This window comes from Dermochelys coriacea, chromosome 23 (assembly GCF_009764565.3).
Source record: "Dermochelys coriacea isolate rDerCor1 chromosome 23, rDerCor1.pri.v4, whole genome shotgun sequence".
Lineage (NCBI taxonomy): Eukaryota > Metazoa > Chordata > Testudines > Dermochelyidae > Dermochelys > Dermochelys coriacea.
This window is the reverse complement of record NC_050090.1, coordinates 6,586,128-6,600,790: the sequence shown is the minus strand read 5'-3', so window position 1 is coordinate 6,600,790 and position 14,663 is coordinate 6,586,128. Positions and strand designations below refer to the sequence as shown.

General features: G+C 47.9%; 1 protein-coding gene across 1 annotated transcript in view; it reads left to right on the top strand.

Moving 5' to 3' along the window:
* The window catches only part of LOC119847488 (galectin-4-like), a 44,996-nt gene that overhangs the window by 13,546 nt on the left and 16,787 nt on the right, over positions 1–14,663 (top strand). The window contains 1 exon segment of the mRNA XM_038382320.2: positions 12,512–12,556. Within this exon segment, the coding sequence (XP_038238248.1) occupies positions 12,512–12,556 (45 nt within the window).

Below are 14,663 nucleotides of genomic sequence, written 5' to 3'. Positions count from 1 at the left end.
AAAAGAGCAGCTGCTCCTGAGGTTGGGCAGCTGCTAACATGGAACTCTCTCTCCTTCTGCTCATTTGCACCTGCCTACTGTTATATCAGCTTAGTCTCAAATTTCCCTGTGTCCCACAAACTTGGTGTTTCATTTCAGCTGACTGAGGGCATAAAAATTATACCGTTAATGCAGTCACATTATTTTAGTCTTCTTCACTCTAAGGGTATGTCTACACTACGAAATTAGGTCGAATTTATAGAAGTCAGTTTTGTAGAAAGCGTTTTTATACAGTCGAGTGTGTGTGTCCCCACACAAATGCTCTAAGTGCATGCAGTCAGCGGACTGTGTCCACAGTACCAAGGCAACAGTCGACTTCCGGAGCTTTGCATTGTGGGTAGCTATCTCACAGTTCCCGCAGTCTCTACCGCCCATTTGAATTCTGGGTAGAAATCCCAGTGCCTGATGGGGCTAAAACATTGTCACGGGTGGTTCTGGGTACATATCGTCAGGCCCCCGTTCCCTCCCTCTCTCCGTAAAAGCAAGGGCAGACAATTGTTTTGCACCTTTTTTCTTGAGTTACCTGTGCAGATGCCATAACACGGTAAGCATGGAGCCCGCTCAGCTAACCGTCACCGTATGTCTCCTGGGTGCTGGCGGACATGGTACTGCATTGCTACACAGCAGCAGTTTATTGCCTTTTGGCAGCAGACAGTGCAGTATGACTGGTAGCCGTCATCAACGTTGTCCTGGGTGCTCTTTTAACCGGGCGCCTGGGCAAACGTGGGAGTGACTCAGCCAGGTCATTTCCCTTGTTTTGTCTCATGGCGATTGAGTCCTACCGGCAGTGCACTGTCTTTTAATTTGCAGCCAGCAGAAGACAATGGCCAGTAGTCATACTGCACCGTCTTCTGCCGAGCACCCAGGAGGTGACAATGGCTAGCGGTTGTACTGCACAGTCTGCTGCCAGCATGATGTATAAAGATAGATGAAGTGGCTCAAAACAAGAAATAGACCAGATTTGTTTTGTATTCATTTTCTCCTCCCTCCCTCTGTGAAATCGATGACCTGCTAAACCCAGTTTTGAGTTCTATCCTTGAGGTTTTAAGTTCTATCCTTGAGGCGGCCATTCAGTTTCTCGCAAAGCCACCCCCTTTGTTGATTTTAATTCCCTGTAAGCCAAACCTGTAAGCCATGTCGTCAGTCGCCCCTCCCTCCGTCAGGGCAACAGCAGACAATCGTTCCGCGCCTTTTTTCTGTGCAGACGCCATACCATGGCAAGCATGGAGCCCGCTCAGATCACTTTGGCAATTAGGAGCACATTAAACACCACACGCATTATCCAGCAATATATGCAGCACCAGAACCTGGCAAAGCGAAACTGGGCGAGTAGGCGACATCAGCGCGGTGACGAGAGTGATGAGACATGGACACAGACTTCTCTCAAAGCACAGGCCCTGCCAATGTGGGCATCATGGTGCTAATGGGGCAGGTTCATGTGGTGGAATGCCGATTCTGGGCTCAGGAAACAAGCACAGACTGGTGGGACCGCATAGTGTTGCAAGTCTGGGACGATTCCCAGTGGCTGCGAAACTTTCGCATGCGTAAGGGCACTTTCATGGAACTTTGTGACTTGCTTTCCCCTGCCCTGAGGCACAAGAATACCAAGATGAGAGCAGCCCTCACAGTTGAGAAGCGAGTGGCAATAGCCCTGTGGAAGCTTGCAACGCCAGACAGCTACCGGTCAGTCGGGAATCAATTTGGAGTGGGCAAATCTACTGTGGGGGCTGCTGTGATGCAAGTAGCCAACGCAATCAAAGATCTGCTGATATCAAGGGTAGTGACCCTGGGAAATGTGCAGGTCATAGTGGATGGCTTTGCTGCAATGGGATTCCCTAACTGTGATGGGGCCATAGACGGAACCCATATCCCTATCTTGGCACCGGAGCACCAAGCCAGCGAGTACATAAACTGCAAGGGGTACTTTTCAATAGTGCTGCAAGCACTGGTGGATCACAAGGGACGTTTCACCAACATCAACGTGGGATGGCCGGGAAAGGTACATGATGCTCGCATCTTCAGGAACTCTGGTCTGTTTCAAAAGCTGCAGGAAGGGACTTTCTTCCCAGACCAGAAAATAACCGTTGGGGATGTTGAAATGCCTATAGTTATCCTTGGGGATCCAGCCTACCCCATAATGCCATGGCTCATGAAGCCATACATAGGCAGCCTGGAGAGTAGTCAGGAGCTGTTCAACTACAGGCTGAGCAAGTGCAGAATGGTGGTAGAATGTGCATTTGGACGTTTAAAAGCGCGCTGTTGCAGTTTACTGACTTGGTTAGACCTCAGCGAAACCAATATTCCCACTGTTATTACTGCTTGTTGTGTGCTCCACAATATCTGTGAGAGTAAGGGGAAGACGTTTATGGCGGGGTGGGAGGTTGAGGCAAATCGCCTGGCTGCTGGTTACACACAGCCAGACACAAGGGCAGTTAGAAGAGCACAGGAGGGTGTGGTGCGCATCAGAGAAGCTTTGAAAACCAGTTTCATGACTGTCCAGGCTACGGTGTGAAAGTTCTGTTTGTTCCTCCTTGATGAAATCCCCCACCCCTTGGTTCACTCTACTTCCCTGTAAGCTAACCACCCTCCACACCTCCCTTCGATCACCGCTTGCAGAGGCAATAAAGTCATTGTTGCTTCACATTCATGCATTCTTTATTAATTCATCACACAAACAGGGGGATAATTACCAAGGTAGCCCAGGAGGGGTGGTGGAGGAGGGAAGGACAAGGTCTTTAAACGTTTAAAACTTATTGAATGCCAGCCTTCTGTTACTTGGGCAATCCTCTGGGGTGGAGTGGCTGAGTGGCTGGAGGCCTCCCCAACGCGTTCTTGGGCGTCTGGGTGAGGAGGCTATGGAACTTGGGGAGGAGGGCGGTTGGTTACACAGGGGCTGTAGCGGCGGTCTGTGCTCCAGCTGCCTTTCCTGCAGCTCAACCATATGCTGGAGCATATTAGTTTGATCCTCCAGCAGCCTCAGCATTGCATCCTGCCTCCTCTCATCACGCTGCCGCCACCTTTCAGCTTCAGCCCTCTCTTCAGCCCACCACTTACTCTCTTCAGCCCACCACCTCTCCTCCTGGTCATTTTGTGCTTTCCTGCACTCTGACATTGTCTGCCTCCATGCATTCGTCTGTGCTCCGTCAGTGTGGGAGGACAGCATGAGCTCAGAGAACATTTCATCGCGAGTGCGTTTTTTTCGCCTTCTAATCTTCGCTAGCCTCTGGAAGGAGAAGATCCTGTGATCCTTGAAACACATGCAGCTGGTGGAGAAAAGAAAAGGGACAGTGGTATTTGAAAAGACACATTTTATAGAACAATGGGTACACCCTTTCACGGTAAACCTTGCTGTTAACATTACATACATAGCACATGTGCTTTCGTTACAAGGTCGCATTTTGCCTCCCCCCAGCGTGTGGCTAACAGCGGGGAACATTTCTGTTCAGCCATAGGCAAACAGCCCAGCAGGAACGGGCTCTTCTGAATGTCCCCTTAAGAAAAGCACCCTATTTCAACCTGGTGACCATGAATGATATCACTCTCCTGAGGATAACACAGAGAGATAAAGAATGGATGTTGTTTGAACGCCAGCAAACATACAGTGCAATGCTTTGTTCTACAATGATTCCTGAGTATGTGCTACTGGCCTGGAGTGGTAAAGTGTCCTACCATGGTGGATGGAATAAGGCTGTTCTCCCCAGAAACCTTTTGCAAAGGCTTTGGGAGTATATCCAGGAGAGCCACGAATGCCAGGGCAAATTAATCATTAAACATGCTGGCTTTTAAACCTTTTATAGTATTTTAAAAGGTACACTCACCAGAGGTCCCATCTCCGCCTGGTGGGTCCGGGAAGCAGCCTTGGATGGGTTCGGGGGGTACTGGCTCCAGGTCCATGGTGAGAAACTGTTCCTGGCTGTCGGGAAAACCAGTTTCTCCACTTGTTTGCTGTGAGCTATCTACAGCCTCCTCCTCATCATCTTCCTTGTCCCCAAAACCTGCTTCCGTGTTGCCTCCATCTCCATTGAAGGAGTCAAACAACACGGCTGGGGTAGTGGTGGCTGAACCCCCTAAAATGGCATGCAGCTCCTCATAGAAGCAGCATGTTTGGGGCTCTGACCCAGAGCGGCCGTTAGCCTCTCTGGTTTTCTGGCAGGCTTGCCTCAGCTCCTTAAGTTTCACGCGGCACTGCTTCAGGTCCCTGTTATGACCTCTGTCCTTCATGCCCTGGGAGATTTTCACAAATGTTTTGGCATTTCGAAAACTGGAACGTAGTTCTGATAGCACGGATTCCTCTCCCCATACAGCGATCAGATTCTGTACCTCCCATTCGGTCCATGCTGGAGCTCTTTTGCGATTCTTGGACTCCATCATGGTCACCTCTGCTAATGAGCTCTGCATGGTCACCTCTGCTAATGAGCTCTGCATGGTCACCTGCAGCTTGCCACTCTGGCCAAACAGGAAATTGAAATTCAAAAGTTCGCAGGCCTTTTCCTGTCTACCTGGTCAGTGCATCTGAGTTGAGAATACTGTCCAGAGCGGTCACAATGGAGCACTCTGGGATAGCTCCCGGAGGCCAATACCATCTAATTGTGTCCATAGTACCCCAAATTCAACCCAGCAAAACCAATTTCAGCGCTAATCCCCTTGTTGGGGGGTGGAGTAAGGAAATTGATGTTAAGAGCCCTTTAAGTCGAAAAAAAGGGCTTCGTCATGTGGACGGGTGCAGGGTTACATCGATTTAATGCTGCTAAATTCGACCTCAATGCCTAGTGTAGACCAGGGCTAAGACTGTGTCAGACATATCTCATAATACTTTTTATACAATACAATTGACTTGTGGAATTCATTGCCACATGATATCACCAAGAGACTTAGACAAAGATGGGACACTTACATGGATGATGAGAACATTCAGGATTAAATTCTGGTTGGACTGAAGTCCGTGGCAAAAATCCCAGTGACTTAAATGGAACCAGAATTTCACCCCAACATTGTGTTAGAGAGAATAAAAGTAGTATAAGGGCCCTACTGTCAATCAAATCCTGACCCTTGCCCCCCTTCACCAGAAGGCCTGCTCCATGGGATATTACTTCCGGGGTCAAGGCTGCCACATGACCGGAAGCAAGGTGTGTCATGTGACCCCTCTAACAACTCCTCCCACTTCCCTCTACTAATCAGGAGGGGTTTCACCCCTCTAGGACTGCCCCGAGAGGAGATTTGACAATCAGGGCAAGTTCCAGGGTGGGGGTGTCCTCTCCGGAAGTGGGTCATATGACCCCCTCTAACAACTCCTCCCCCCACCCTCTACCAATCAGGATAGGTTTTGTCCTGCTAGGACCAGCCCCAAGAGGAGATTTGACCAATCAGGGTGAGTTCCGGGGGTGGGGTGACCCGCCTGGAAATGATTCGTGTGACCCCTCTAACAATTCCTCCCACCAAACTCTACCAATCAGACCACCCCGAGAGCAGATTTGACCAAAATAGGGCAGGTTCTGGGATGGGGTGAACCGCCCAGAAGAGGGGCATGTGATCTCTCTGCCAATCAGAGTGCAGCACCCATCACCCCATATGTCCCAGCGCTGGGCAGAAGAGGCCATCTTTTACCAAGAGCGTGTGTTTTAGAAATCGTGGAAACATAGCCTCCTTCACCACCCCCGTGAGACTTTGTTTTAGCCCCAAGCACCTTTGGACTTGTGTGGAGAAAGCGCTACATTACTGAGAGTTCTGAAGAGGACCCTTTGGCCCAACCGTTGGTGGATACGGCGGAAACCGACCCCGAAACCCAGATGCTTGTGAGGCACCCCGATGAGCGTGATGGCCTCTTGTTGTCCACCCCCCTTGAGGTGGAAGGGGATCATGGCTTGGGGGAGTTACGGGCAGACAAGGTGAACAGAAAAGACAACACTCAGGTAAATGAATGTTTAAGAAGTTGGGAGCTTTGGCGAGGTGAACCCTCTTTTTCAAGTGGCCAAAAAGCATAGTAAAACTTTAAATAGAAGACAGGTAACAGCTTGGCTTTCAGAGTAGGATGCTTACCCTTTACACAAACCGGCTCGAATACATTTTAAAAGAAACAAGACCATTGTTTCAGATGTGGATGCGCAATGGCAGGCAGATTTGGTGGCTATGCACCGGTTCTCCAAACACAACATCAATTTTAAGTACATTTTAACAGTGATAGACATTCTATCCAAATATGCCTTGGCCTTAGACCTAAGAGACAAGACGAGTGGTGAGGTATCCAAGGTCTTTAAAGCTATTTTTAGCGAAGGGCGCATGCCTCAAAAATTACAAACCGATCGGGGGAAAGAATTTTTAAACAAACCCTTAAGCAGATTGTTAAAGCGGCATGGCATTCACCATTTTGTTACTAATAATAAGTCAAAGCAGGGGTTGTGGAACGATTTAACAGAACTTTAAAAACTAGGATGTGGAAATATTTTACAGCCCATAACAAAGTAATGTAAAACCCGCCGTCGCTCATTTTCTCTGTCTTTGTAGGAGGAATAACTTTGGTTTGTTTTTGTTGTTTGTGTCTAAATGTCACAGAGCTGAGAAGCTTTCACCCAGCTGTTAAACTTATCAGGCCAATCCAACCATTTCACCAATAGTTGCTTTTTTTGCCCTTTTCCTTTCTCCGCTAGAACTTTTTCAATCCTGTAAATCCTGTCGCGTTAGGGGTTTACTTTTTGTAATTCTTCAGGGTAAAAAGATCCAGTAACTGTCTCACCCTTGTAATCTTTTAATCGGTATACAGGTCTCTGACCCCTGGTTAAGGCTTCATCTACTATGAATATCTCATCGGTAAATGTCTGTTCATAACCTTTTTCAAAAACTCCTTTGGTTTTAGATAGTCTCACGTGGTCGCCTTTTCTAAAAGGGGCAACAACCGGTTTTATTTTAAAACCATCTCCATAAACTGTTTTCCATACCTTCAGAGAATTTGAAGGGTTAACATCAGCAGGTCTGGTACGTATAGTTCTGTGAAAGCTCTGGTTGTAACTCTTTATAAAGTCAGGTAACACATCGATGTAGTGAAAGGTGTTATGGGTTATGATACCCCACCCCCAGAACTTACCCTGATTGGTCAAATCTCCTCTCGGGGTAGTCCTAGAGGGGTGAAACCCATCCTGATTGGTAGAGGGTGGGGGGAGGAGTTGTTAGAGGGGTCACATGACCCACTTCCAGAGAGGACACCCACCCCGGAACTTGCCCTGATTGGTCAAATCTCCTCTCGGGGCAGTCCTAGAGGGGTGAAACCCCTCCTGATAGTAGAGGGAAGTGAGAGGAGTTGTTAGAGGGGTCACATGACACACCTTGCATCTGGTCATGTGGCAGCCTTGACCCCAGAAGTAATACCCCATGAGGCAGGCGTTCTGGTGAAGGGGGCATGTGTAAAGGGGTGGGGCTTATGGGGTCAAGGGGCGGGGTTAGGGTTTGATTGACAGTAGGGCCCTTATGCTACTAATAAAAAATATGAGATGTAAACCCTCCTGCTTTGGGGCATAAGCTAACCACTAACTGGTAGGGTTAGGATACAGACTAGATGGCCACAGGTCTGCTCTGGCATGGCAGTCCCTGTATTCCTACAGGTATGTTCCTTTCTGAGTCCTAGCGGCTGGGAGTTGCAGGGTTGCTGTGCTTCAGACAGAAGCAAAGGTACTGCAGACTTGTGAGTACAAGGGAGAACGACTGAGGTGCTGATGTTCCTTGCCTGTCACAATTCTGAAGCAGACCCTGTAGAGCTGTGGATCTGGCCTGTGAAGAAATAGGAACAGATGAACAAGGAGAGAACAGTTCTACCTTGGATCTGGATATCTATGATCAATGGCATGATACCAGCCTGTCTTCCATGAGGGAAAATAATCTGTCTCTGGCATGCTAAAGTCCACTGGAAAAAGTGAGCCGGGTGACCTGGTGGCTCCCAAGGGCTTTGGCTAAAATGCACGATAGGAGATGAAGGAAATTCGATACTCACTGAAGGGCAAAGTCTTGTTGGGATTTCAATCTAGTCATGCGAGACAGAAGTTGTCACAGTCACAGTGATCAGCTGCTCCTCAAAGAGGAGAAAGGCTAAAATGCCCAGCAAAGGGAAGAGGCATTGAACATGTGTGCTTTGGTGCATCCGTCTGATGAATAAGGAAGGCTGGAGGGATCAGAGAGAATTCACTTGTTTTTCCCATTAGAAAGTCAGGACCTGTCCAGGCTGAAAGACTCTGTGATGCCTGGAACATGAGTGAAATATTGGTGGCATTAGAGCCAAGAGAATGAAAGCGGAGCATTTGAGAGAAGAAAGGGGTTTTGATCAGACTGTTTAATACTTGGTACCTCTGCTTTGGTTGACACACACATAGCTCCAATGGCTTATGAGTATTTTGGAAAAAGGATGCACCTTAATTAAACATTCAGCATGCTTCAGTTAATGTGTCCGAGCTCTGGACACATGCTGGGCTGACTGTGACTTTATTCACTGAATTTTGTCCCTCTTTGTTTCTGATCATCCTGAGATTTTTTTCTCTCATTTAATTTTGAAATGATTCACTGAGTAATCCTTGGTCTACAGCTCATATGTGAGCTGTTTGTTTCCAGGGCCGTCCCTAGCCATTCTGGGGCCCTACGCAGCCCCCCTGCAGGGGGGTGGGGGTGGGACCCCAAGCCTCCACGGAGGGAGGCTTGGGGGGCAGGGGGGAACAGAACTCATTGGTGGCGCGGCTGGGGCCGAGTGGCTGCACTTCCCGCCGCCTGTGAGTGCAGGCCTGACCTGCTGCAGTCCTCAGCGGACTGGGGGCAGGGCTGGGGCAGAGTAGGGGCAGGAAAAGGTGGGGCTGGGGCAGAGCAGGGGCAGGGGCCATGGGGAAGAGGCAGAGCAGGGGTTGGAGTAGCATGCAGCTGCGTAGGGCACCAGGAAATTTGATGCCCTAAATTTCCTGCTGCCCTATGCAGCTGCGTACTTTGCGTATGGGTAAGGACAGCCTTATTTGTTTCATTTGGTATTCAGGATACATCAGTCACATGCTCTTGTTTCTGTTCCCTGTCTGGATGAATGTAACCCCTAGAATTAGAGCTGTGTTGTGATCACTTGTAAATGCAAATACAGAATTTGCTTTTGCAAATATTCTCTAGCATATGCTTCAAATATGCTGTTTCCATAAACGTCCTGGAGCTCTTGCCCACTTCTGTTTTTGTTTTGGGTAAATCAACAAGTTAATGGCTGGAGGAAGAAGCTGACAGCAAGTTGGTGATGTCTGTTGAGGATACTAAGGCTATGTCTACACTAGCATTTTTGTCAGTAAAAATTTTGTGGGTCAGGGGTGTGAAAAGAAACACAGGGGCTGCGCTGGCAATTTAAAGGGCCCGGGGCTCCAGCTGCTGGTGTGGTAGCAGCAGCCGCCAGGAGCCCTGGACCGTTTAAATTGCTGCCGGAGCCCCAGGCCAGCGGCAGCCAGGAGCCCTGCAGCTCCCGTGGCGATTTAAAGGGTCCGGGGCTCCGGCTGCTGCTGGGATTCCCGGGCCCCTTTAAATTGCCAGGCCCCAGTTCACCTGTGCCTTTTGTGCCCTCCCCACCATCAGCGGCCCTGCTGGTACGGTTGGCTGTGTACTGGCGGCCACTTTCTTGCCAGTACGCCAGACTGGACCAGGCCGGCTTACTTTCACCTCTGCCCCGACCCACAAAAGTTTCACTGACAGAAGTGCCAGTGTGCACAGGGCTATGTCAGTGGGAGATAGTCTCCTGCCAGCATAGCTATCACTGCTCATCACTGCAGAGACTATCACTGTTAATTATGCTGGTGGGAGAGCTCTCTCTCACCAGCATAGAGCCGCGACAAAGGAGATCTCCCAGTGGTGCTGCTATAAGGTCCATAGTGTAGACACAGCCTGAGCTGGTTTGGTTAGGCTCTGTCTACAGCAGAGAGGATGTGTCCTGTTGGGAAAAATCACTTCTTGCCCCCTCACCGGTGTACCCCAAGTGATGTTTCTCTGACTAAACAAGTTGCTCTGATGTGTAACCGGATAAGTGTCTATTGGTGTTAGTGCCATTGGTTGTGTGGCAGGGTGCATGCATCCATGCTGGAGAGAGATACGGTCATTGCTCGTGATCCTTCTTGACATTTTTGGATCTAATTTTTGGTTTTAGGAATATTTCCTGTACCCTGTACTCAGTGTAACTGGAAACCCTCACTGCAATGATGCTTCCCTAATCTTATAAACAATGGCCCGTGTGGCAAAATACCTTGTTCCCCTCAGTAGGCTCACTCCTTTTTAGCCTTGGAGACTCAGGTTTGGGGCAAGGCAAATCCTTATAGGTGGCACTGGGTCCTGCTACTCCTCTCCTCAGTCAGTCCCTTGTGCTTATTTTCCTTCCCTCCTGGGGAGCGAGTGCAGCCTCCCTACTGGGAAGGTCTGGTGTCTTGTTGCAAACAACCTACTAGCAGCTTCCCAGCTCCTCTTACCCCTTCACTCTGCCCCTCCTACCACCGGGGGAGGGTTTAAAAAAGTCCCAAGTAGTTGGAGTCAGCTGAACCTAATTGGTTCCCTAGCAACCCCTTTCCCAGCTGAACCTTATTGCCCTATAAAAAGAAAAGGAGTACTTGTGGCACCTTAGAGACTAACAAATTTATTAGAGCATAAGCTTTCGTGAGCTACAGCTCACTTCATCGGATGCATTTGGAAAGCTTATGCTCTAATAAATTTGTTAGTCTCTAAGGTGCCACAAGTCCTGCTTTTCTTTTTGCGAATACAGACTAACACGGCTGCTACTCTGAAACCTGTCATTATTGCCCTATGGTTCTCTCTCCTCAGTGGATAGGGAGGGGTCTTTTAAACCCCTGGGGCTAATTACTACCCCTCTTTTGTAGCTGTTTGTCCTGGGTTTACCACACCTGTTACTTACAGTAGAGCTAGAAGGGGGACCACTGCATCATCTAGGCATCATCCAACGGGTCTTCTAAGCTAAAACTTGTCTAAATCCCCCCTTTATGTTCTATACCTACATGCTTGCTGCACTTGCTTGCATCAGTCAATGTTCCACTTGTCTCAGACACATCCTCTTGCAGAGGTACAAGCCTTCTAGTGGTTTTAGCCTGCTTAAACATGGTTTTGTGTGGTTTAAACAAAACACAAAAGCAACCCTCTTTAACCTCATAAAACAACTTGAATTGGCCTAACAACAGCAAAGCTAATTATAACTAGTTACTAACCTAACATTATTTTTCTATTAAGTGCCATCTTGCATTACCTATATTCCTTCAGTCCTCCCACTCATATCCCACAGTGCACTCGTCATTTCTGGACTCCTTTCTGTACAACATTGCTCAGGGTTCAATTTGGCTGGAGCCCCATTGGTTCAAACAGTGCAGCGTGCTACATGGATTTCACATGTAAGCCATTTCTGGAGCTAGCTACTTCTGCGTGCTATGCCTCTACGCCGCCCAGCCCTGCTTTAACCATTAGACATTATTGCCTTCTTGTACTAACAATGTTTATTGCATCTGCTGGGGATAAGTACATCTCATGTTTCAGAGCAAAGGTTGATCCGATTATTTGCAGGCATCAGGAAGGTCCATGTGGAGCATTTTACACTTGGCTAAGTGCATAGTTGAGGATTTTTGCCTTGCTCTGTAGCAACATGTACTGGCCCCTGGCTAGGGGCAGGATGTCAAACTAGATGGCCCAATAGTCCAATCCAAGACCTATCAAAGAGAATCAGGCAGGGAGTGATTTAGGTGATACCAGGGACACCTTCATAGGGGAACATTCATTAATGGAGCCTCCAGGATGGTCATTATTTTTCTAAAGATCTGGGCCAGTTCGTGTTTTTTCAAAAACATTTTGCTTAACCTGTATCAAGCTCTGGTTAGGCTGAATTTCATTTCAGCCCTGAGGGAGGACAGTTGAAGGGAAGACAGAAATGCAGAGCAAAATTGGGAAGATTCATAGTTTCACAGTTTTTTAAGGCCATAAGGGACCATTATGAGTAATATCTAGTCTCATCTCCTGCATAGCATAGACTAGAGAATCCAACCCAGGGAAGAACACTGGGCGGAACAGAACAGGATAAAGCAATGATGGGAAAAGAAAGATAAGGAAATGTCCTTAGATCTATCCTCAGTTGTTACTCAGGGGATGGATGTGCAGGAGGCAGTACGCTCGGAGTAAGATAAAAGGCATTGTGAAAGAGCAAAGAAACACAAACCGAGAGGTGCTGAGAACCTCTGACTCTATTGAGTCAAAATCAAGAGTGGTGGGATCTCAGAAATTAAATTGGAAAAGACCTGTTTGATTCTGGAGAAGAAACAGCTGGAAGCATCAACCTCACGGCTGCAAGGACAGCTGAACCAATAAGGGTCCCAGGTTCCCCCAAGTGTGTTCATGGAGCAGGGCCCACACTCAGGTAAAGGTGAGAGTGGGAATAAAATAACAAGCTGAAGAGCCTGAGAGACTGAATTGTGAAATCTGTCTTCTGTCTTTGCAGAGGAAGAAAGTGAAGAACTTCCCAGGACAGGTGTCAGCTGCCTTGGTATGGAGCACAGCCCAATGCAGTGTGGCTGCGACCCTCATTCTCTGCTCTCTAGTGAATTGTGAGAGCAGTTCTCTCCAGGGCCGTTTTGAAAGTCAGTGAGAGGGCAGTGAGTTCTCTTAGGGGAGCCAGCTATCCAAAGACCAGCAATGCCCCTCGTTCTCAGTGGGTATCTGGGGGAAGCAATGCCTGGCTTGAGCAAATCCAGCAAATGTGCATCTCAGGGGACATTTTTCAGAGTAGCAGCCGTGTTAGTCTGTATTCGCAAAAAGAAAAGGAGTACTTGTGGCACCTTAGAGATAAACAAATTTATTGAGCATAAGCTTTCGTGAGCTACAGCTCACTTCATCGGATGCATTTGGTGGAAATACAGTGGGGAGATTTATATACACACACAGAGAACATGAAACAATGGGTTTTATCATACACACTGTAAGGAGAGTGATCACTTAAGATGAGCCATCACCAGCGGGGGGGGGGGGGGGGGGAGGAGAAAAACCTTTCATGGTGACAAGCAAGGTAGGCTATTTCCAGCAGTTAACAAGAACATCTGAGGAACAGTGGGGGGTGGGGTGGGGGGAGAAAATAACATGGGGAAATAGTTTTACTTTGTGTAATGACTCATCCATTCCCAGTCTCTATTCAAGCCTAAGTTAATTGTATCCAGTTTGCAAATTAATTCCAATTCGGCAATCTCTCGTTGGAGTCTGTTTTTGAAGTTTTTTTGTTGAAGGATAGCCATCCTCAGGTCTGTAATCGAGTGACCGGAGAGATTGAAGTGTTCTCCAACTGGTTTTTGAATGTTATATTTCTTGACGTCTGATTTGTGTCCATTCATTCTTTTACGTAGAGACTGTCCAGTTTGACCAATGTACATGGCAGAGGGGCATTGCTGGCACATGATGGCATCTATCGCATTGGTAGATGCGCAGGTGAATGAGCCTCTGATAGTGTGGCTGATGTGATTAGGCCCTATGATGGTGTCCCCTGAATAGATATGTGGACAGAGTTGGCAACGGGCTTTGTTGCAAGGATAGGTTCCTGGGTTAGTGGTTCTGTTGTGTGGTGTGTGGTTGCTGGTGAGTATTTGCTTCAGGTTGGGGGAATGATGACTGGGAATGGATGAGTCATTACACAAAATAAAACTATTTCCCCATGTTATTTCTCCCCCCCACCCCACCCCCCACTGTTTCTCAGATGTTCTTGTTAACTGCTGGAAATAGCCTACCTTGCTTGTCACCATGAAAGGTTTTCCTCCTCCCCCACGCCGCTGGTGATGGCTCATCTTAACTGATCACTCTCCTTACAGTAAAGGAGTACTTGTGGCACCTTAGAGACTAACAAATTTATTAGAGCATAAGCTTTCGTGAGCTACAGCTCACTTCATCGGATGCTCACGAAAGCTTATGCTCTAATAAATTTGTTAGTCTCTAAGGTGCCACAAGTACTCTTTTTCTTTTTGCGAATACAGACTAACACGGCTGCTACTCTGAAACCTCTCCTTACAGTGTGTATGATAAAACCCATTGTTTCATGTTCTCTGTGTGTGTATATAATCTCCCCACTGTATTTTCCACCAAATGCATCCGATGAAGTGAGCTGTAGCTCACGAAAGCTTATGCTCAAATAAATTTGTTAGTCTCTAAGGTGCCAAAAGTACTCCTTTTCTTTTTTCAGGGGACATTGACACTGCAGCTGGTGGTGTACTTTCTGGTTTGGTTGGACAAACTCATGCTAACATGCTAAATGCAGCCATGGAGCCACGGTGGCACAGATGTTGTCATGGGGTAGCCCGGGGTCTCAGATAGGACTGTACTCAGGTAGTTAGCTCATGTTGAGCCCTGCATGGCTGCAGCTACACTGCTATTTTTAGCATGCTAACGCCAGCACAGCTAGCCTGTGTGTGGATCTATCCAAGCTGGAAATTACACCTCCATCTGCAATGTAGCCAGACCCTAAGTCTGCCCACTCTGCCAGTGTGTGAAAGGGGGAATTCAATGGAGGGGAGAAGAACAGGATTTTTAAGAGGGTGCACACTGAAGCTAACTGGAGCAGGGGAAATAATGTTCTGGTTGGTAAGTGGCTGGAAGGCTGCATGTCTGTCATT